The following is a 23,267-nucleotide window of genomic DNA, read 5'->3' as shown; positions in this document are numbered from 1 at the left end:
AATAGGTGGAGGGTTGAAATTTTCCCAGAATGTGTATTTCTATTGCTGATACAACAAATCAATCAACCAAATCTATTTGAGAGGTCTGGGGTTCTGGGCACACATTTCTTAACTTTTCAGTTATGTGCGTTGTAAGCAGTTAAATACCTATCACTTGCTTAAAGGGCCGATTCACACCGGAACGGCGAGCACTTTCAGTATGAAAGAATTTTAAACTTTATCTACATAATTAAAAGACCAGTATCGTCTTGTCATTGCCCTCGGCGAAGAGGCCGCGCCTTCCCCGCTCTACACCGAATGTAGAAACTAAACTGGTGTAGAGAGGACGCGAGACTACCGGCCTCGTCGCATCGCTGCCGTTCCGGTGTGAATTGGCCCTAACGGTAAAGGAGCATCGTGAGGAAACTGCTAGGATGAGAGTTCTCAAAGGTGCGTGGTCTGCTAACTTGGTCAGCGTGGCCCCATCATTCTCATTCTGAGATGAGACCCCAAGCAGTTTTCCAAATACAACACCAGTCAAATGTACTTGTGCTATTTAGTTGTATACAACAATCTCTAAATCAACAGGTCTAATAATAGTGTGGTGAAGGGTTACAATAAAAGGCTGGTGTTTTTAAAATTGTTTAACCGCTAGAGAATACAAAAAGAATGTCAAACTTAAGTTACTGGTACATGTCTAAATTGAAAATGAAATTATTGAAATGAGACAAAATAAAACTTGAAATATTCATCTGCAGAAATAAACACCATCAGGTTCACGTTTGGGTTTCATTCCCGCAAAGAAAGCCTTAATGTCCTCTTCCTTCACCACTTCTTTTCTGTCCTTGAAGCTTTTGAGGAAGTCTAATAGTTTGTCCCTCATTTTGTTGTACTCCGTCAAGGCATTAATTTGTTGAATCCTGTCCAAGGAAGACAATGCTTGCAGTCCTTTTTCATATTGGGATGCAGGCTTCCCATTGATTTTTTGTTTTCCTAAATTCTCATATGCAGCGACTGTGTCTTCAGGATCAATAAGGAACAAAACTGATAGATCTTTGTACATAGTAATGCATTCCCTACAAGTGCAAAGTTTCTGCCTAAAGGTAGAAGGCCAGAATGTAGCACCTTTATGTACTTTTTGAACTCCTTTCGGCCTCACACATTCATTGGGTTTTTCTAATTTTGCCTTTTTAATGTCTGAACCGGTGTCATCTTCTGTTGACAGTTTTCTTTTTTCACTAACTTTTACTTCTGTATCTCCATTAACAGCTTTGGGCTCTATGGTATCATTTTCTTGCTCAAGTTTTGAAGTGTTATCTTCTTTATTATCTTTCATATCAACTTCTGCAGTTGTATTTTTGTCTTCAGCATTAGAAATAGTTTCTTTTTCAGTTGAATTTTGGTCAGTGTCAGTTGAACTTTCATTATTTTTAGATTCATTCTGCTTGTCATCACTAATAGGCTCATTGTCTACTTTAGCTGCTCCATTTTCATTTGTTTCTAGAGTTTGGTTTCTCGTCCCTGAATCTGTTGTTTCACTACTGTCATCCTTTTTAATATCAACTTTTTCTTCAGCTTTTAACTTCTTACTGTCATCATCTGGGTCTGCTAACAATTGCTCTTCCTCCAGTTGCTCTGCACTCTTTACAACACTTTCAGTGTCATCTATTTGTGCAGTACTTTTAGTTTGTTTAGTATCACTTGCAGGTTCTTCATTTTCATTCTGTTGCTCCTGATTAACAGTTTCAGTAGTGACTGATTTCTCAGTTTCCGTAGGAGTGTCAACAGAGTTTTCTTCATCTTTTCTCTCATTAGAAGATTCTTTAGTTGTGTGTTGTATGTTTTCTTCATATTTGCTCTTGTCATCTCCACTTGTCTTTTCAGAACTTTCTTCTGGATTAGCTGTAACATTATCAGAAGCCTTTTCTGTCATCTCAACATCTGCGGTCTTGACAGTTTCATCTTCGACCACTTCTTCTAGCTTGGCATCTCCATTACACATTTTATCATTATCAATCCCATTAGTGATAATGTCTACATCAGTATTAACAGCTAATTTGCTGTAGTCATGTAAAAACTCGTTTTTCTCCATACAACCTTTGCAAATCATTTCAGAATATTGATCATTGTCAGGGACAGTCGCTTCCAAGTGTGAAGCGTGAAGCCAATCTTCACAGATTATACATTGTATCATTTCAACTTCAGTTGGAGACTCAGGGTCAGGGTAGGGCCTATGACAGACGCAATACAAACCACTGAAGTTCTGATTGTAGTTATTTTCTTCATTTAAGTCTGTCTTATCAGGGGTAAACTGGCAAGGGTTGGAGTTGAACTTAGGGTTGCCACAGTCACATTTGAAGTTACGTTTCGTGTACAATTCTATGAGGTCATGGTTCTCATGACAGGTCAGGCTGCACGCGAGGCACACACCTGCCCTTTTGGTTGGATCATTCTTGGCATCAGCACAGCAAGTCATGCAAGCGTAAAGTGCTTGTCTTTTTATATAGCCCTGTAATAAAGAAAAACCTTGTTAGCAGTACCTTTTTAAAAAACCTGTGGGAACTCTTCTATTTGCGGGGACAAAAAGTAGCCATGTCCATCTTTGGAATACTGTACCAAATTCTGTCAAAATCAATTAAATGGATTATGATTTATGATAATCCTTTTCTGAAATGGTGATAGCCTATAATGGGTAAGACTTCAAACTCCTATTCGGAGTCTGGTTAATTTTAAGCAATTAATAAATATCACTTGCTTTAATGGTGAAGGAAAACATTGTGAGGAAACCTGTATGTCTGATGTTCTCCATATGTTCTTAAAGGCGTGTGAAATCTACCAATCTGCTTTTAGGCAGCTTGGAAGACTAAGACCCAACCATTCTCATTCTCAAGGGAGACCTGTATTCAGGTTGGTGACAGGTTGAAATGATGGTCTTCTCTAAAGAACTTAAGTGTTGTCTCAGAAACTCCTATAAGTTTAAACTAGACAGATATTTACATTTCATGGATGCAAACTTAGTTTTATTTCATTCAACAAAAATTGGGTTTAAATCTATTTAAGTCCTACAAAACTTAACTAGAGTGAAATAATCTCTCAATATTCCATAGATAAGTCATTAACAGCTTAATTTTTAGTCCTAAATTAAAGACAAAAGGTTCTAGTCCTTGAACATGTTTTAAAGGGGAAATGGTACCTATAAATAAGCTGTAGTCAAAATATAGGAACAGAATAGTGATACAGGTATCTATCTACCAGTCCTTTTAGTAGGTAAGCTTTTTAAGTTTAAATCAATTTAGTGACTAAACTTAAAGGGTGGCTTTCTTAGGTCAAAGAGAAACACGCAAGCACGCAGGTGTTTTATAACGTTTAGTTTGAGCTTAATTTTGAGATTAGGTACCAAGTAAAATGATTTGTTTCATGTATTAAAACTTTTATACAGTTTTACCTTAGAATAGGTGCAATCCTTTTCATCGGAGGCGCCTAACACAGCGTTAACGTCTTCCTCGAAATCTTCCTGTTCTTGCAACACGTCCATCATTGTTACAACTTTTTCGTCGTCACACTCGGCCATTTCGGTATCTTCACTGGCATTTTTTAGCTCCGTAGCCATTTTTTACGGATTTGTCGCAAATTAATGTAAATTGAATTAATCTAAAACTGAAACAAAGATTCTCTAAAGCCGGTTACATTCGACGCGCCAATATTTTTTACGACGACGGCAACACTGAATGACAAGCTAAATTGAATGAATGGACCATAGACATCTCATTTGATACTAGATGTTAGAGTGAATGGTGAATGAATGGGTTTAAAGGCAGGTTTATATTGACCGTAGCTAGCACGCCAGCGCTGGCGCCTATGGACAACATTATAGAAAACTCCACGACTATTTTGAATTTAGATACGTGTAAACAAAACAGACACAGTTTTACAATCATAAAACTAAATAACTGCTTTTTCACTAAAGTTTCTTTCTGGCTTCTCTTAGTAGAATCTGTTATACGAACAGTTGCTAGAGCTTGTATAGTAATTATTATCTACCTACAGGTTTATCGACGAGAAATAAAGATATTTGAATCTGAATAAAGAATTCTATATTTTGTCAGCAGTAGGTAAACAGCAATTAAAGTAGAAAAGGTACATCTAAATTTTTCCGTCCATTACCGACGTACAAAAATCCAGCTTCCGGCGTTCTGACTTTATGGAAATACATCATGCCAGGCCAATATAAACTCTTTAAATAAGCGACACTACCATTTTGCTCGAGGGATAGATTCCAACAACCACTTGGTATATCTTGGTCAATCGAGTCCAAGAAATCCATACTATAGTTGTAATCTTGTCGAGTTAAAAGATTGGTGTTCCAACGGTGTTGCGGTATGCGTATATGGAGGTATGACTTCAGAAGTTTTGCTTCTGAACCTGTTAATCCATAATAGTTCGGGTTGATGATTACAGTTCCGTCCGGCTGCTTCAAGATTTGTCCTCTTGCACAAATTTCAGCTTCCTCACAGATGTTGCTAACCGTTGCAGCGATTCGGTTTTCCTCCTTCATAATCTGGCATCTATCAGGATTGTTTTCTTCTAAAGCTTCGTCTAACACTTTAATCTTTAGGGAAGGGTCGCCACGAAAAGGGTACGTCGTTAATAGAGAGAGATGTTTGTACTTCTTCTTTGCTTTGGGTAATAAGCCCCAGAACTTGAAATCGGTGGTATAGTAGTACTTCCTGTCCAGAAGAGCGTCTTTGTTGATGCCAACGGCAATATGGTAGTCCCCATCGATTGCATGCAGCTGGCCCCAATACTGCACGTGCAGGAAGTGGTTCTCGACTTGCAACAGGGTCAGAGAGTTCTGCAGGATGGATATCAGCTCGTTAGTCAACATCATCCCGTTCACGTTCACGTATTCCTTGTACTCCCACAGCTTGTGGATGTTCATGGCTAAAATCTAAAGGCTCTGAAAATTATATTGTTTTCAGTTGTATTATTGTTGTATTACTTGATATTTATAATGCCACATTTACGGCTTGTGCATGTCAAGAAAATGTCAACATTTTTTTTTAAACGATCTATGAAGCTTTTATTAAAACACGTTTAAAATCTTGCCTAAAACATAATAACTACCTCTTTCTCATTCTCACCAGTTAATGATTTTTGGGACTAAGCTGTTTAATACCTATTGGCCTTGAAAGAATTAACCAATAATTCATCCAAGCTATTGGCTCATAGTCATTAATGATAGTGAATTAATGGTATACCGTTATCCGGTTGGTACTTGATTGAGGTGTACGAAATGGATAAGCCGTTATAGTAACTAATTAGGTACCTATATGGAAGTAACAAGAAGAATGTTACAATCAAACCTACCCCAATATTGTGATGAAGATGCCGTTAGCTATCTTCATCACAATATTGGGGTACAAAACACGATAACTATTACCCGGCTGGCTACCGGAACATGTGAAAAGACACTTATGCAGGTAGGCTATCATGAACTTCTAGACTATTTTGGAGTGGAGTAACTAGATTTGGAGTAGGTACTTATGATATTATCACCCTCGTTGGATAGTAGGAGATTGTTAGGAACATCCAATATAGGTACGAGTAGTTCCTGTATTATTTAATTCCAAGGAGTCTTGATTTTTTCTCCAAATAGGAAACATCTTCGAGATCAGATTGTTTTTTCCCTAAGGGTCACCGAAAAGGGCAATGTAAAACGAGAGACAAGTTTCAGGTGACAATTACCTACGCGACATCAAATATTTGCTGGCCCTCTGTTGGTCGTAATTCGTAATTTGATATCTCACATGTCCAGCTTAACGTGATCCCTACATTTGAGTATTGATAGGTGCTGAATGGATCAACACATTTTGGTTGGTCGGTGAAAAACTTGAGAGGCAAATTACTTATTTTGCGGAAAGTAGGCGACTCGTGTTGCTTGTTTACAGACTCCAGGGTAACATTTTGTAAGAAATATTACCTACCTGCTTTTCTAATAAATTGGCATGATATAAAAATATTATTCAACGTTGAAAAATGTGTATCCATGTATCTATGTGTAAAAAATAAAATGTATTAAGTATGTACACAATTATAGGTAGGTATATTTTTTTAGTAAGTACAAAAATTGTGTAAAAAATCATCATAATATTATACGAACCTGTATTCAGTTTTTCAAGAGCTTATTAACAGATATAATACTTATGTAGGCACAGACATAACAAGTGTAGTACCTAACTCATAATAATATCGTTATAGATACGTAGTTTTTCATCCTAATTTGTATTAATTAATTTTAGCTTTAATATGATTTATTTATCTACCAAAACATATTGCAAGGTAAACAAAAATTCATCAATTTTATATTTTTGCTAATTATACAAAATAGATAATACACAACTATTTAAATAGTAAAACATTGAAATTGGCTGCTACTCTTTACGAGATGGCGCTAGAAATTTAGTGTAACTACTGTGTGCTAGATGGCGCTATAAGTTTCAAAATACGTGCAAAATACACGAATTTGATCTATGTTCTGGTTCTGAGCTTGTAAACTTGAAATATTCGCTCGTTCCCACTAGTTCAATTTTATGTCAACCTTCATTAAAAAGTTCAAAAACGTTCAATTAAAAATTAATTCTAAACACTAATTTCGGAAGAATTGAGAGATTCTGCTAGATATCAAGATTCAGGAATGAGTGAATGAAAGTTAGATACGGATATATACGGTCGTTAATTTTTAAAATTTAATAAATACTTACCAAATATTTTTGCAGCCGCCCCTGAAAATTTGCAGCACCAGAGGAACTGCCAAGTGCCAATGCGTTGCCGATTGCTGAGCATTTTGTTTACATGACCTTATCGTCGCGTCGTTTTCAGGGAACACGGCAGAAGGAAATCTTGACATTTTGGACCCGCTAAGTATTGTGAAGAGATGCGGATATGAAACCAACATAGTTTTAAATAAAATACTTAATATTGTAACCTTTCTGTTTAAGAATATATTAAGTTTATATTGGTTACTAGCTATTACCCGCGGCTTCGCCCGCGTGACTCAAGGTTTTAATAACAATTAAAGTTTGTTACAATATTTTTTGGTGCAATGCCTAAGTTATTTTATCTTGTCTTATAGCATGCTATCCTGCGGGAACTAAGTATTTGTTTTTTTCGGATAAAAAGTAGCCTATATCACTTGTTAGGTCTTCAATTATGCCTATGCAAAAAATGTTGTCAATCCGTAGATCTGTTGCGGCGTTATTGAACGACAAATGCGTGAAAGATAGCGTGCTTTTCCGCGGGAACTGTTTGTTTTTTTCGGGAAAAAAGTAGTTTATATCACTTGTTAGGTCTTCAATTATGTCTATGCAAAAAATGTTGTCAATCCGTAGCTCTGTTGCGGCGTTATTGAACGACAAATGCGTGAAAGATAGCGTGCTTTTCCGCGGGAACTGTTTGTTTTTTTCGGGAAAAAAGTAGTTTATATCACTTGTTAGGTCTTCAATTATGTCTATGCAAAAAATGTTGTCAATCCGTAGCTCTGTTGCGGCGTTATTGAACGACAAATGCGTGAAAGATAGCGTGCTTTTCCGCGGGAACTGTTTGTTTTTTTCGGGAAAAAAGTAGTTTATATCACTTGTTAGGTCTTCAATTATGTCTATGCAAAAAATGTTGTCAATCCGTAGCTCTGTTGCGGCGTTATTGAACGACAAATGCGTGAAAGATAGCGTGCTTTTCCGCGGGAACTGTTTGTTTTTTTCGGGAAAAAAGTAGTTTATATCACTTGTTAGGTCTTCAATTATGTCTATGCAAAAAATGTTGTCAATCCGTAGCTCTGTTGCGGCGTTATTGAACGACAAATGCGTGAAAGATAGCGTGCTTTTCCGCGGGAACTGTTTGTTTTTTTCGGGAAAAAAGTAGTTTATATCACTTGTTAGGTCTTCAATTATGTCTATGCAAAAAATGTTGTCAATCCGTAGCTCTGTTGCGGCGTTATTGAACGACAAATGCGTGAAAGATAGCGTGCTTTTCCGCGGGAACTGTTTGTTTTTTTCGGGAAAAAAGTAGTTTATATCACTTGTTAGGTCTTCAATTATGTCTATGCAAAAAATGTTGTCAATCCGTAGCTCTGTTGCGGCGTTATTGAACGACAAATGCGTGAAAGATAGCGCGCTTTTCCGCGGGAACTGTTTGTTTTTTTCGGGAAAAAAGTAGCTTAAGTATATCGCTTGTTAGGTCTTCAATTATGTCTATGCAAAAAATGTTGTCAATCTGTAGCTCTGTTGCGGCGTTATTGAACGACAAATGCGTGAAAGATAGCGCGCTTTTCCGCGGGAACTGTTTGTTTTTCCGGGATAAAAGTAGCCTATGTCCTTCCCCGGAAAACATCCTAAGTCGGTACCAAATTTCATTAAAATCGGTTCGGCGGTTTAGCCGTGAAAGCGTAGCAGACAGACAGACAGACACACTTTTGCATTTATAATATTAAGTATGGATTGGCATTGGACTGTGTTAAGGTAGTATAATAATAATGCAAAATTTTTGCTAACTACATCCCGGTTACAACTTACAACCTGTACACTGTTAATTTCGTTTATGACCGCCATGGGTATGGTTTCCATACTTCAGTGCCCGACTACCTTTACACACTACAGGTATAACCAGGTAGGTTATACCCAGTGGGTTCCACAGTGTGTATTGAACGTTTAGACTAGATAGTGATTTGTCTCAATGAAGCACACATTACGGTCTGAAGAGGCGTCAGCGCGTGCTGAGTGGGCGCAGCGCGTCCCGGGCGCGTGCCAAATCACCGCGACTCGAGGACGAGTCGTGCACGTGGTAAGGCGTGGGGTATTGTTTGACGGACAACTTTACCTCTCGAGGGTTGTTGGGCGGTAAAGAGCGCGCTGAGAGCGGAAATTGTTGATGTCACTCTGTCTATTAATCGATAGGTAAGTTTTTTTGGAAGTGCGTAAATAAGTTGAAAAGGCAAAAGGAAAAGTTTATATTCTAAATTATAATATTATGCTGATAGACAGAAGATGGCTGTATCTTTTTTGTTTTTGTAACATCTCCACTGTTTACTCATAGTCCCACACTCGCAATAAAAAAAATTGAATTTGAATGTTATGCAAAAAAGCAGTTAACTGCAAAATTAAGTGAATGTGTGTAAAATCGCTAAAAAAGTAAATTATACATAATGTACATGGAAAAATACGATGGGTTCCTAGGTTCTTCCACATTACGATTCGATTAAAAGTAAAGGTTTGATGATTATTGAATTGTTTGTGATAGCGAAGTAGGTAGGTAGGTACTTATTCAATGTAATGAAACATGCCTTTGTTAAAGACCCTGGTTGCCGTGCTCAAGGATGGATGGTTCCCAGCCAGCCACGAGTTAAAACAACACTAAAATGTTGTTTCACACAAAGTTTTAAAATACCAACCAACAATAAACCTAATTCGCCATATGCGTCTCAATTGAGGAGCAATTGGTTTCTCTCCGAGTTGGTTCGAAAGCGCTGGCTGACGCTCGACGAATGTTCGACGGATCGAGTGAGCAACCTGAATGTGGCCGTCCAAAGACAATGCCCCGGTTCCCACAGCCGCGCCCCAGGCCGCCCCAGGATGGCTTAATGCCCGTATTATTGCCCCATTTCTTTATTTTTCGCCGTTAATTGTTTTGGAGCGAGAGGCAGGCCGCCTGCCTTCGGGCGGTGACGGGCGGGTGTAAAAACAGATTGTTTTATGTTTGTAAATGTTGACGTGTTTAGTTTTAGGATTACCCGCGAATATCGCTTCGGGCTCAGAATACATAAAAGAAAACAATGTAACAACTATACTCACTATATTATAGTCGTGATACTAAACACAGTTTTATACAAGTAAGTATATACCTACACAAAGTTGCTTAGCTTACAGTTGCCCATCCAGATGGTGTAGTAGTACTGTTACATATTGTAGCTTTTTATTATTTGAAAAGAGCAACTGCTGAGTTTCTTGCCAACTCTTCCCAGAAGAATCTATATTTCAACGCGGCAGTAGTATTGTAACAGACTAGCATAAAAACATTAGTTCTTCTACCTGATATGATGTTGATTTTTTTGATTTATAAGGGCTTTAAATAAATAAAAAAAAAAAAAATATTTCAGGTCATGGTCCACATAGTGTTAGTACAATATTTATGTAGGTAGGGACCGAACCTACTTAAAAACTAAGTAGGTATGTTAATAAGTATAACTTAAAAATAATTAAAAACCTGAGGTACCTATACCGGATAGTTATTTACGGAGCGAGACAAAGGGATGCTACTATTATCTCGACTCTTGAACTCATCAGAGGTTAAGCAGCATCATCGCCATAACCGCTATAGATAATAGCGAGCAGGTGATTATTATCACCTGATGCTTTAACGTAGATACCTACTGATGTTGTATCAGGTGAAAATAGAGGATGAGCTCTTTAATCCCCCAGTCTCATAGTTTCATTCACCTCTGCAGGTCATGACGTATGCTTTAGGAAGCTGGTACTGTTGACATTTGATGTAGTCTTCCAGGTGCAAGTGAATGAACATTCCCTCACTCTCATAGTTTGGTCATTGGGTACCTATACTAGCATTTTATTTTCCATTGATATAATTTTGGTTGCTTTCGAAATAAGGGAATCTTCTTATCAGAGTGTCCTGGGAAAAACATTGGGTTATGATGACTAATGTAGAATTGATACCAGTGGCCACCCTCAGCGCATCATATTGGGAGGCTCCGAGATTTCTTACGAACACGTCAATGCCCATCATCATTTCTAAACTACATACTTACCTACTTCTCTTACACGGGGGTCGTGGCATTCAACACATTTTCAGAATAATTATTTACTCAGTCCAATTAACACGCAAGAGTCTAATTTCATATAAACATTTAATGGCCATCTCGAAACGCATTACAATAATAAAGAGAACAATTCCCACAATCGATATTGCAAAATTTGAGTGCCCTTTTCCCACAATCAAGAAATATGAGAAAAGGAATGAACTAAAAGGAACGGAATCGTGAAAGCAGTATGCGGTCGAGTGGCGATTTCTGAACGATTGGCGACAAAAGGCGGGAAATATTGGGTGCTTACTCTGTGCACGTCAAACAGGGGCGCGGCGCGAACTGGAGATTAGCGCTGTTTGTGTGGAACAGGCGCCATTGTGAATGTGCGTCCACACCAGTTACTGCTATACTAATTGCTCGATAAAACGTTTGTTATGAAGATTAGAGTGCACTGAGTTTTGAGAGTCATGAGAAGATTGGGAACGTTCACTCGCGTGACATACTTATTATTTTTAATGTCGCTTTGTTTGCCTCAACTTTCACGATTATGGGCTACTATTGTATTGTAGTAGGCATCTACTTACTACATACAACTAAGTGATTCGCGCTGTACTCAGCAACTTTCGCATACGTTGAATCGCGACCAGTCTCGTCCAAAACCGATTCTGACGACGAAAATCTGCCGTCCTATTTCTAAAAAGCGGTTAACGTTAAAAGTAGCTTTCGAGTTATCGCCGAAAAACATAGGAATTCAGAAAAACTGTTTCTAAAAAACTTTTCTAAGTTTTCCATGTACCAAACTAAAAACTACCTTAAAACCTTGGTCTTAAGTAGAGCCAATGAGTTCTCTGAGATCTTAGAATGACCAATTTTTGAAAATTCACACAATTTTTGGCGACGTTTTCCGTTTTGTTTGAACGACTCGAGCGCCACCTATCTATGTTGACGGTAGGTACCTAGTACCTACGATGTCATAAACCTTGACGTAAGTGCTAACAATGTTGTACTTAGGTACCAATTCAATTGGATGAACGATACGCGGACGCTAAGGTAACGAACATACAGACATACAGATAAACATTAATTGTTATGAGATTATGTTTAATAATTTCTGCAATATTAGGCAAAATTAAAAACCAATTCAATGATGACAACGAAACAAGACAGCAAAGATTTAGTAGCAATTAAATTATAATTGCATGTTACAATATAAGTTCATAATAATTGCAACGAAACGTGATTATTTTGAGAGGAAAATAAAAAATCCGAGAGGGCCGCGTGGCGCAGTCTGGCACGAGTCTGACCAGTGTACTTATCTAATGATTATAGTGATGGGCATTAATGCTACTTTTAAATCATTTTCATCTCATGAAAGAACTTCATCATATGATTCACAAATGATTTTTCACGGAATTTTGAAAATTCTGCATTTGCAAATTATTATTATGATCAAGATGCTGATATTTCACAGGTAATTTTTCTCGGAAAAGTGGATTTTCACAATTGATTGCTATATTAATTTAACTATAAATCAAATCTACCATTGAGTGTTGACGGTGTCCAAGACCCAAAGCTGATTGCTGACTTATTTTCGCATCATTTCAAACTGGATCCATTACCTGCTCTAAGTACAAAATATGCATCTATGCCCAGTGGAAAAATGATTTTAAACGATGGACAATCGCATCGTTACTCACCTGACGATGTGGCTAAAGTAGTATTGACAATGAAAAGAGGTAAGGCCCCAGGATATGACGGACTGAGCCTGGAGCACATTTTGTATGCAGGCGAAAATATTTTTTGCTTATTGGCGGAACTGTTTACCTTATGTATAAACTCAGGTTATTTGCCTAAAAACCTTATGAGAACTGTGGTAGTTCCTGTCCCAAAGAATAGGACCGGTGATCTTTCCAGCCTCAAAAACTACAGGCCGATTTCTTTAGGTACCATTATAGGCAAAATACTGGAAAGAATAATTTATTCTGATGTAAATCAGAACATTAGGATTGATGACGCGCAGTTTGGTTTTCGTCCTGGGCTCTCAACAGATTCGGCTATCTTTAGTCTCAAATCGATAGTTAACTTTTATACGAATAGAAACACATCCGTATACGCATGCTTTCTGGATCTCAGTAGAGCTTTTGACCTGGTAAACTATCAGTTACTATGGCAAAAACTTATTAAGTCTAATGTATCGCGTAAGACGGTAGATCTGTTGAGATACTGGTACGAGAACCAAACTAATTTTGTGAAATGGGGCGACGCCGGCTCTAATGATTATAGATTAGAATGCGGCGTGCGTCAAGGAGGATTGACCTCTCCGGACCTCTTCAGCATTTATGTTAATGATCTGATTGAGGGACTTAGAAATACTAGAGTAGGTTGCCACATAGGTACAACGTGCATTAACAATATCAGCTATGCTGACGATATGGTACTTCTAAGTCCCTCAATCAGGGGTCTTAGACGATTACTCAACATCTGTGAACAATATGCTAGAGATCACGGCCTTAAATATAATGTTAAAAAGACGCAGATGATGGTTTTCCGTGCAGGCAAGGGCCCGGAGAGGATCCCGTCGGTTTTCTTAGATGGAGTTCCTGTAGAAAGGGTGGCGCAATTCAGGTATCTGGGGCATATTTTAACTGAGGATCTACGTGATAACCAAGACATGGAACGAGAAAGAAGGGCTTTGTCTGTTCGGTGCAACATGCTCGCACGCAGATTTGCGCGGTGTAGTTCTGAGGCGAAGCTGACACTGTTTAGAGCATATTGTCAATGCTTTTACACGTGTCAGCTTTGGGTCAACTGCACCGCAAGTGCACGTAGCAGCATCAGAGTGCAGTATAATAACGCATACCGTATTCTGATGAAACTGCCTAAATACTGCAGCGCGTCGGGCATGTTTGCTGACGCCAAAGTGCCCGATTATTTCGCGATTATTAGATCTCGGGTTGCGGCTTTCTGGTTCCGCATCCGCAATTCTCAGAACGAGATCCTCAGGGTATGCTCTGAGTGTCCTGAAAATCGCATACCGAAGTACTGGCTTGCCGTGCATCGTGGCAACAACCGTAAATAATTTTTATTTTACTCTTGTATTCTATTCTATTTTATTTTATTTTATATTTAAGAAATGGGTGTAAAAAAAATTGCCTGAAAATAAACTATTATTATTATTATTATTATATTATTATTAACTAGACGCTCACTCGCTTGCACACTTTTTAGTCTGGGTCGATGACCATGCACAAAAAGTTAGGATTACTCAAATCATTTAAGTAATCTTACTTTTTGAGTGATAACAAACATATTTAACATAAGTCAAATGTACCTAATTTTCAAATTTTGTGTTTAAAGTTTGTGATTTTATATAAATAATCAAGAAGTGATAAAGCCCCGGCTAAAAATAAATATTAAAGAGATTTTACTTCGTGATTTTTCACTTACTACTACTAATACTTTAAGTAAAATAGCAAGTGTTACATATGAAAAGACTTTTTACGTGATTTTTCACATGCTATGTGCGAAATGGTCCATCTCCACTAATGATGAACGAGTGTAACGGTGTTGCCAGTGCGAATAATCGTCGCATGATGGGGTTGCAACTAAAAATAATTGGCGTCCCGCGGCTAGGCGCGCGCTAATGTTTTGATAATGATGAGTGTTTTTATTCCGACGAGTGTGGGATTAAAGTTTTTGTTTTCACATTTGTATTTCTTTTGTGGGGGCGAGTGGTTGTTTTGCAAATAGAAAGATTTTTTTGGATAAACCCTCCCGTTTGATGGATAAGCTCGAGTGTGGGAAAACGCTATCATAATACATGATTGTTGAATAAATAAACGTGATTGTTAATTTGTTAAACTATACCTAGGTACTACTTATTTCTAGCCGATGCTTGCGACTTCGTCTGCGTGGATTTAGGTTTTTAAAATCCTGAGTGAGAAAATGCTAGCTAGATAACTACCTAGGTCGCTTCCTCGTCGCTCGGCGGTTGCACTAGTGACATACCTATTTTAAAGCACAACACAAACTACTGGATCCACGAACTTAAGATTTTGCAACAACATTTTCTCTATAAAACGTTGAATTCCATTAAGAAAGAATATTCAAAAATTCCACTTAAACGAATCCGGAGTGGTGACCTATAATAGGTGTATAGTAGGTATAGTAGGCGAGTTATGTAGGTAAGTAACAGGTATCGTCGTCTATTTAATTTTAAACGTGAAAGTGTGTTTGTTTGTTGGCTTATCCTTTAATCACGCCGCAACGGAGCAACATTAATATACCTACTTACGGAAAATCAAAGAGCTGTTTTCGCGGGATTTTTAAAACCTAAATCCACGCGGACAAAGCCGCGGATATCAGTTAGTTGTGTATAAAAATGAATAATATTCGTTAGTGATCAATAAAGACAGATCATCGATTAAAATCCAAGAAATGAATTTAATATTCTATGCACCGTTCCATTTTTTGTCGAAAAAAGACAGTTGCATTTGAAAATTTTCGTTAGCCGTGCTTCACAACAAAAAGCCGGGTAACGGTAGCGTCGGACCGTACCGGGACAGACGGACTGACAATCGGTTTGATGGATTGTTTTGGCTCGCCTTCACAACACGTAGGGTATTTACAATTTACATGTGCATTGTGGCAACGCTGGTTACTGAACATGCATTTACATTCAATTTTGGTAAGGAATTCATAGAACCTGGTTTTGAAATCATAAGACCTTGTGTTGTGATGCGTGATAGAATGTCATGCGAAACAATAACTATACTTACCTAAATCGTATTGGTTTCAATTAAGTTTAAAATCTAGCAAATTGCAGACGTTGGAGGTTTAAATACTTAGGTAGGTATCAATTGCTTTAAAGGTGAAGGGAAACATCGTGAGGAAACCTGCACGCCTGAGATTTTTCCATAATGTTGTAGACACGTGCCAGAAATTGAATGAATGATTGAATGAATGAATATACCTACCACCTTTTAGAAATGTTTGTGGTTGGCTGTAAAAATAACTAGATACCTAGTTTTAAAGTCATACGTGTTTAAATATTTGTATGTTACTTTGAAACTGAATATTTTAGCGGAAACGCAAACATATGTAAATATTAGAACAGTCACCAACAGAGCGACTTTGGTCGGGTGCAAATCTAGCTTTTGCTGACTGTATCTAGAACTTATATCTACTTTCATTGAGTTCGATTGGTTAGTATTCAATTGAGAGCTAAACTACGTTTGCTTGGAGCGCACTACAAATAAACCCCTCTAGGTAATCGTCAGTGTATGATATACTTCTGAGTCATACGTGTTTAGAATATTGTCAGCTCATGAATAACCTTACCTACCGCGAGTGAGTCTTTTAAATACATCCTACTTTCAATGGCTTCATATGACTCACATTCCAAAAACGTAAAAATAATGTGGGGAATTAAAAATGTAAGGTATTTTTATTACTATAACAGTGATTAAAGTGATGATAGAGAGAAGACGTCCTTTCGAAGTTATTAGGTATGTGCGTTGTACTGTACGTAACTTGTAAGCAATTAAATATCACTTGCTTTAACCGTGAAGGAAAACATCGCTCTGTATGCCCCCCACACTTGGCCAGTGTAATTATGGCCAAATTATTTTCATACTGAGAGGAGAACCGTGCTCAGTAGTGAGTTGGTGACGATGGCAGAATGGGAGAATGACAGAATTCAAATATTGAGCAAATACAGACTTAAAAGTATTGTAGAGCACCACTAGACAAAAACTCATCATAAATACCTTATAACTACCCATTTTAATTTAAATCACAAGCTGTGAAGCTGTCTTCCTTCTGAGAAAACAAAATTAAAATGTCAGAAGTCTTGCGGTGGCAATAAATAGAAAAAAAAGCTCGCAACAGACGCCACCACTCCACATGTCAAAAGCCTTACCAATCTACATAAAGACATCTAAACAAACGAAATAAATTTTGTATCTATGTAACAAGCAGAACAAGCTACAAATAAAGGGTGAGCCGACATCTGCATGAGGTAGACTCGATCAATTATCGCCATTGTCAGAAACCGACAATACGATCTTAACACGTCGTCGCACCATATTGAGACATTCGTTTATTCCTACGCGTATTTCGTTCACTCCTCGTTCATTCATTCTCGACCTTAGCGTTCGGAATTTAAAACTGAATATTGTTTATGGTTTGAAGATGACAGGTGCGTTCGGAAAGCGGGCTAACCTCCCACTGCTTGTCAACAATGCGACACTAGTTGTCGCACAAAGCAAAGGCATGGTACCAATTCAGCCTCACGTGTTATACGTAAGGACTTAATTAAATCGACGTGTCTGAAATGTAGGCAGATGATTTATTCAGCGATTGAGATGTAACTCTCACGAGACTCGTTAGCTTGATAGTGAGCGATATGCAGCCGCCATTTCGAAATCCGTGGGAGTGCGAACCTTTTCTTAGAGCCTTCTATTTGAATTTCAAAAATATAGGTTTATCCATTGATTTAAATATGGGTTTCTCTAATTGCTAAGATATTTTGCCGGCTTTCTTTTCCATCTTCCAGGTGATAGAGTACCTACCTACCTCCTAGAGTTTATTAAAGAGTCAAGTACGATAAAATATTTGAAGTTTGTGATAATATAATATTTTACAGGCGTTATTCATCACGACAAGTCTCTTGTTTTATTTAATTTTAACTGAAAAAACTTAGACCGTACCAAAATGTAATTTATCGGTCTGTCTGTCCATCTATTTAACACGGTGCATTCATGCATTGTTGATCCGATTGAGTTGAAACTTTGTACAGTTGTTGTTGTGACAAGATTTCTCATATAGTGCCACCAAGCCTGTGGTGCCACCAATATACTATGGTGGTGTGCTGATAAGCAATATATTTAATGTTAAAAGTAGCCAATTTATCGGTAAGTAAGTAGGTACCTATAAAATAAATGATTGAAAAAGTTCCAAACTCTACAATGCAGTAGATAGGACATATTAAAAGCTCTTTATAAGAATAATATTTTTACCTAAGCAACTGGCATAAGGCGATAGAAATGCTTTCTCTAATCCGCTTTACAATTTCAAATGGTCCACACTCCTCGATAGAATAGCGCTAAATCGCAAATCCGTCACATTCGGACAATCAAAGGACGTGCAACAAACGTAACGAATAGCAAAACTCACAAGTAATCGTCACTATACAACCCCGACCCCCCGCCGACAAATCGGATCGACTTGTAACTGCAAAAGGAGTTTAGGAAAAAATAATATAAAAAAACCGATCGAGTGCGAGTCGGACTCACACACTAAGGGTTCCATACCTCCGTACAAGGTATACCTACAGCGCCATCTATATTATGTGATTTAGTAATATTTTTTTTGTGATGTTACAACAATAATTCATGGTTTTCGGATTTTTCCTTTAGATACTTTAAAACCAATTTTCATGTTTTCATTACCAAACTTTCATGATTCTTGGTCACCGGGAAGTGCCCTAAAAGTCAAAAGTCAAATCATTTATTCAAAACAGATAACATTGTACACTTTTAATGGTCACTTGTTGGATTTGTAAGATAATGATTTAATGGTGATAATTAATTAATCCATAGGTTTTCTTGACAGATACGATAGAAAGAGGAAGGTCGGACAGGCAGACAGATAACAAAGTGATCAGATAAAGATTCTTTTTTTCTTTTTGAGGTACGGAACCCTAAAAATACATTAAAAAATAGTAGAATGGACACGAGGCAACGACAGATGCGTGGAAAAAAACTTGCGCTCAAAAATCTCATTATGGCGCGATTTGTGGGGTTTGAATAGGTTAAATTGTTTTGTAAATTGGGAGAAATCGACCAACGAAAGGGTGCCATGGCTTATACCAATTAACATTTATTTATGGGTTAATTTGTAACCCTTAATTTTTCCGTTCTATATAGACCGTTTGTCAACTCATACTGCTCATAGATTGTCAATTTGTAGTATCGCAAGTCAGCCAAGCGGGTAAGAAACACAGTTCAAGCCTTTTTCAAAATGGATATGACCTAAGGTAAATAAATTGGCGTACTGTGAATAATTCATTATGTTTAAAACTAAAGCCAGGATCGAATAAAATCTTGTAGAACTTATAAGCATTCAAATGAAGCAAATTAAAAAATAATGCTTTAATAAAGTTCTTTAAACAAGGAAGGGAGATCAAAATATGAAAGCGCATTTTTATACTTGAACGCATCTCTTTCGAAATATAATATTGTGTTCGTTCATTCTATTCGTTCTTTCGTATAGAAATTTAAATCTTAACTGTGTCTCTGGTTTCTGCCTAGTGTTTTAAAACTTTCGGATTTCTATTGAGTTGAGCTAAACATGAGCTAAACTATATCAGAACTATTGGGAGCATTCCGTTCTGAAAATTTTGGGAATACAGTCTATTGCCACTAGGTTTTATTCCTCCATTTAAAACATTTTTGAACGAATCCCGAACACGATTCCTTTCCTTTAGGAATATTATTATTTATTGTTTCAGAACGTGAGTTTCATCAAAAAGCAAATTCGTGTTTCGTACAAACGAATGCAATTAAAAACTGTACGAGTTTTGTAACAGTGATATCTTATTGCTTTTCGTATTACTTTTTGGTCAAACGAAAATAGCCTTCATACTGACATTGCTAAGGGTTGTTTTCGCTGGAGATTAATGTCGTTGGTGTATTTAATACTTATGTACCGTTGAATTAAAATATTGAGGCAATGCCTGTCAGGATTTCAATAGCACAAAAAAATATATTTACTTACCGAATGAAGGAATTTTTAATGATTTTATATGAAATGCACGAAATGCAGTAATAAATTAATTTTTACTACCTACTTTTTCAGTTAAAAGCCCTTCTAATACCTACTGAGTAGGTACTATCCTACTCTCCACGGAGCTTCTTAGAAAGTGTACAATATGTCACAGGTATATTGCAATCTCACTAGTGATATTATATCTATTGTAAGTAAATTGTGGAAAACAACAATAGAATTCTCCAATGCAACTTGCATCTTCGATAGTTTTGTAGGTACAGAGAAATTTTTGTACATTTTGATAGCTGAATGAATGCAATCAATAATTCAAATAAAATCAAAATTAGGTAAAATAGAAGTGTAGGAATACCTACAGTATAAAATTGATGTTTTTTTTTTAATTTATTGAAAAGTTTACAAAATATAATTAGGTGGGTTTAGTAAATTACTTATCTTACTAATATTATAAATGCGAAAGTGTGTCTGTCTGTCTATCTGTCTGTCTGTCTGTCTGTCTGCTACGTTTTCACGACCCAACCGCTGAACCGATTTTAATGTTTAGTACAGACTTGGGATACATCCCGGGGAAGGACTTATGCTACTTTTTATCCCGGAAAATCAAAGAGTCCCTATAGGATTTAAAAAACCGATATCCAAGCGGGCGAAGCCGCGGGCATCCTCTAGTTTATTATAGGTAGGTATAGTATTTAGGATTGACTCGTCTCCTTGCTATTAAAATATCACTTCTTCACAGCGACGCTATACCTACCTACCTATAATATTGGCAACTCTTCAATGTACAGTTTGTACCGGATAACCAGGTGTGCGTCGAAACTCTTCACTTTTTCAACAGCCACTCCAATTTTATACGTAGCTAAGTTAATATTTTAACAATATAAGGCTTTTTGTAAAATCATTATAGCACTTATTGTGTAAGTCGTAAGGCCTGGTTTCTGAACAACTTACTTTTTACAATGCAAAACTGTTACATTACAGTACACTGTACATTAAAAGTTATTTTAGACTTCCGTACCAGTTGAAGAAGCTGTTCTTAGCAACCTTGAGATAATTTGCTTACGCTACCTTGGCTACGGAGTACGGGGCCCTACCTTGTGGTTGTTCTGGCACGCACTTGACCAGTTCTTCAGGGCTCCGTACTTCAAAAGGAAAAATGGAACCCTTATAGGTTCGCTTTGTTGTCTGTTTGTCTGTCCGTCTGTCGTGTCTGTCAAGTAAACCTACAGGGCGCCTACTTCTCGTTGACCTAGAATCATGAAAGGCAGGTAAGTAGGTAGGAACCTTCGGTGCACGAATCTGACTCGCACTTGGCCGGTTTTTATATAAACAAGTAGGCACCTATAGGTAGCAAATAAAATAAGAGGTTATTTGTGTCGGGCAAGCACCCTCAATTAGCGAAAGGGCCAGTAATTCGTGCCCACAAATGAATTCATTTCACTACAAGCCTCGAGGGCGCCATTGTTTTCCTCGCGTTCTGAAACGATGCTCAATTGAGCGTACACAAGTCCTCTGTGTGCCTTTAAATATTTTCTATTGTTTGAATATAGCACGCACCTTTATAAATTAAATCGAATACCTATATTTTTTTATTTACATCCAGAATGATTTTTCATACTTTAGGTACCTATTAAATATAGAATCACACAGCTGGGCAAAGAGGAAATTAGTCTTTTCAAATTAATCTTTTCAATAGCTCGATGTAGAGTGACGGGCTACCTACGTAAGAATTAATAAAGTAAGGTATACCTAATAGTTAACTGACTAAATAGGTACCTAGTTAGGTATACTCCTCAGAAGTCCAACTTGTATATACTTAATAGCTTTCCTCAAGATTTTATTACTCATCTACTTTAAAATTGTATCAATGTTGCCACTAGGAGCTAGGTACTAAGTCTAGCTCATTCATCGAAAACTCTGGACATCGTTTCAAGGAGGGAAATTGTTGATTTTCATCAAAGGTTGCAGGACCACCTGCCACTATGCGAACTATCGTGCGTTATCAGATTTACTCATAATAAAGGATCTGGATTTTATTTATTTTCACTGACTCTTTTTTAATAAATCACCAAGAAATATAATTTATTTTTGACATAGGCAATATCCCTATTCAAAATCTCGGTTTTCCTGCTTTGCGATCCTAAACATAGCTCACTCACGTAAAGATTAATCACAATATCCTTATAAAGCAACGATTAATAAAATTTGAACCTTATGAAAAATACATAATAATAAAAAAAGGTTTCACGAGTGTCCTCGACTCGGATCTCTCGAAGTAACAAAGGCAACAAAAAGTATCTAACCGGGAAGTGATACAGAGGGCGCTGCTTGGATACTTCCGGCGCTTCCGCTCGAGGGCCAATCCAAGATGGCGACAATATTAATCAATATTTCAACAACAGTAGGTACCGGAGCTACTTAACTCTGAAGACGAGACAGCTACTTGGTTTGAGCTTAGTCGTCCCGATTTCAAAGTGGTTGTGAATTTACGAAGTAAGAAAGAAAATATTACCTACACATTATGTACCTAGATACTTACCTAGATTAAAATAGATAAACTATGCTAACTTTTATGCTACGATGATAAAAGATGCTAAGCTTAAAGATATGGGTTGACTCTTGACAGCTCCCATATAGCTCCAGGGGTGTCCAGGAATGACAGAGCACATAGTTCGAAAGCCGATAGACGTTGGAGTCTCAAGGGCTAGAGTAGCAACTAACAACCTCTCACCGGATAGTGCAGCGTTGGCAGACCCTCCAGTAGGTACGTTATATCGATGGTACGTCACAGTTGACAACAGTTAGCGAACTTGTAACACAACGTCTAGGCTTCGACGTCACGGGCAGGAGTCAAATGTTAGTGTCATTTGACGCAGTTAGTCCTAAAGTAGCCCTAATTTTCTAATTTACGTCACCATAGCCCAAGCTACTATCACCACATACCACCATAGCCTAAGCTACTACCACCACCTACCACCATAGCCTAAGTACCTACCTAAATATCAACGGTTCAACACCAAATCGAGAATTCCCACAATCTAGTTCACTCTGACTAGCTGGACATACGACATTAAATTACTAATCGCAGGGAGCCGCTGGATTAAGGCGGCGCGCAAGACCGTGGCGGGTAGAAGCCCCTTCAAAAGACCTATCTCCAACAATGGATGTCTATCCATGCAAAACCAGCGCCTACGGTTTGAACTGTAGATACCATTGATGTTAAAAACGTCCTCTCAGTAGATCCCTCCCTCTATGGCAGGTCTTCCAGTTTGTCCTTTAATAGAGCTGTTGGCTGATAAATATTACTCTAGCTTTGGTTAGGGCTGTACCTGACAAACAAATCTCCCACTGATTCGAGACGGCATAATATAGCCCTCCTCTAACGCACGCGCGACGCGCGACGCACGCGGGGTGCGCGCACCGCGGGGCGCGCTGTTACACGCAGTTGACTTTTATACCTTCCTACTGCGTAAGTAAATCTATCTATCTGTCTGTAATTTGCCTGTTAACTTTTCACGGATACAGCTCTGAACCAAACTTGACGAAAGGTACAGACCCTACCTACTTAGTTTGCTTGGAGACGGACATACTAGGATGATAGGGAACCACGCTAATTCGCTGCGGTTGAGAGTCTCAGAAACCTTCCCGCAAGTGCCAACAACAACTGTACAAAGGTTCAACACAATCGAATAAA

General features: G+C 37.8%; 2 protein-coding genes and 1 long non-coding RNA gene across 3 annotated transcripts in view; all 3 read right to left on the bottom strand.

Annotated features, from left to right (window-relative positions):
• Positions 1–618: 618 nt before the first annotated feature.
• Positions 619–3,720, bottom strand: LOC123869899 (putative E3 ubiquitin-protein ligase UBR7). Its single transcript, XM_045912985.1, has 2 exons — positions 3,425–3,720; positions 619–2,488 (listed from the first exon to the last, which is right to left on the bottom strand). The coding sequence occupies exons 1-2, from the start codon at positions 3,587–3,589 to the stop codon at positions 728–730; spliced, it is 1,926 nt and encodes a 641-aa protein (XP_045768941.1). The 5' UTR covers positions 3,590–3,720; the 3' UTR covers positions 619–727.
• A 336-nt stretch (positions 3,721–4,056) lies between these two features.
• On the bottom strand, positions 4,057–5,018 carry LOC123869901 (radial spoke head protein 9 homolog). Its single transcript, XM_045912987.1, has one exon. The coding sequence runs from the start codon at positions 4,916–4,918 to the stop codon at positions 4,103–4,105; it is 816 nt and encodes a 271-aa protein (XP_045768943.1). The 5' UTR covers positions 4,919–5,018; the 3' UTR covers positions 4,057–4,102.
• A 66-nt stretch (positions 5,019–5,084) lies between these two features.
• Positions 5,085–23,267, bottom strand: part of LOC123869908 — a 26,454-nt gene continuing 8,271 nt past the window's right edge. The window contains exons 2-3 of the long non-coding RNA XR_006796978.1: positions 15,976–16,053; positions 5,085–5,099 (exon numbers count right to left, since the gene is read on the bottom strand). This is a non-coding gene — a long non-coding RNA (uncharacterized LOC123869908). The remainder of the gene's footprint in view (positions 5,100–15,975; positions 16,054–23,267) is intronic.

The sequence above is a fragment of the Maniola jurtina genome, chromosome 11 (genome assembly GCF_905333055.1).
Source record: "Maniola jurtina chromosome 11, ilManJurt1.1, whole genome shotgun sequence".
Lineage (NCBI taxonomy): Eukaryota > Metazoa > Arthropoda > Insecta > Lepidoptera > Nymphalidae > Maniola > Maniola jurtina.
This window is presented reverse-complemented; position numbering and strand designations above follow the sequence as displayed.

Coding starts and splice junctions, on each gene's coding strand:
- LOC123869901 (XM_045912987.1), bottom strand. CDS start 4,918: ATGAACATCCACAAGCTGTGGGAGTACAAGGAATACGTGAACGTGAAC.
- LOC123869899 (XM_045912985.1), bottom strand. CDS start 3,589: ATGGCTACGGAGCTAAAAAATGCCAGTGAAGATACCGAAATGGCCGAG. Junction 2,489..3,424: donor AGGATTGCACCTATTCTAAG/GTAAAACTGTAT, acceptor TCTTTATTACAG/GGCTATATAAAAAGACAAGC.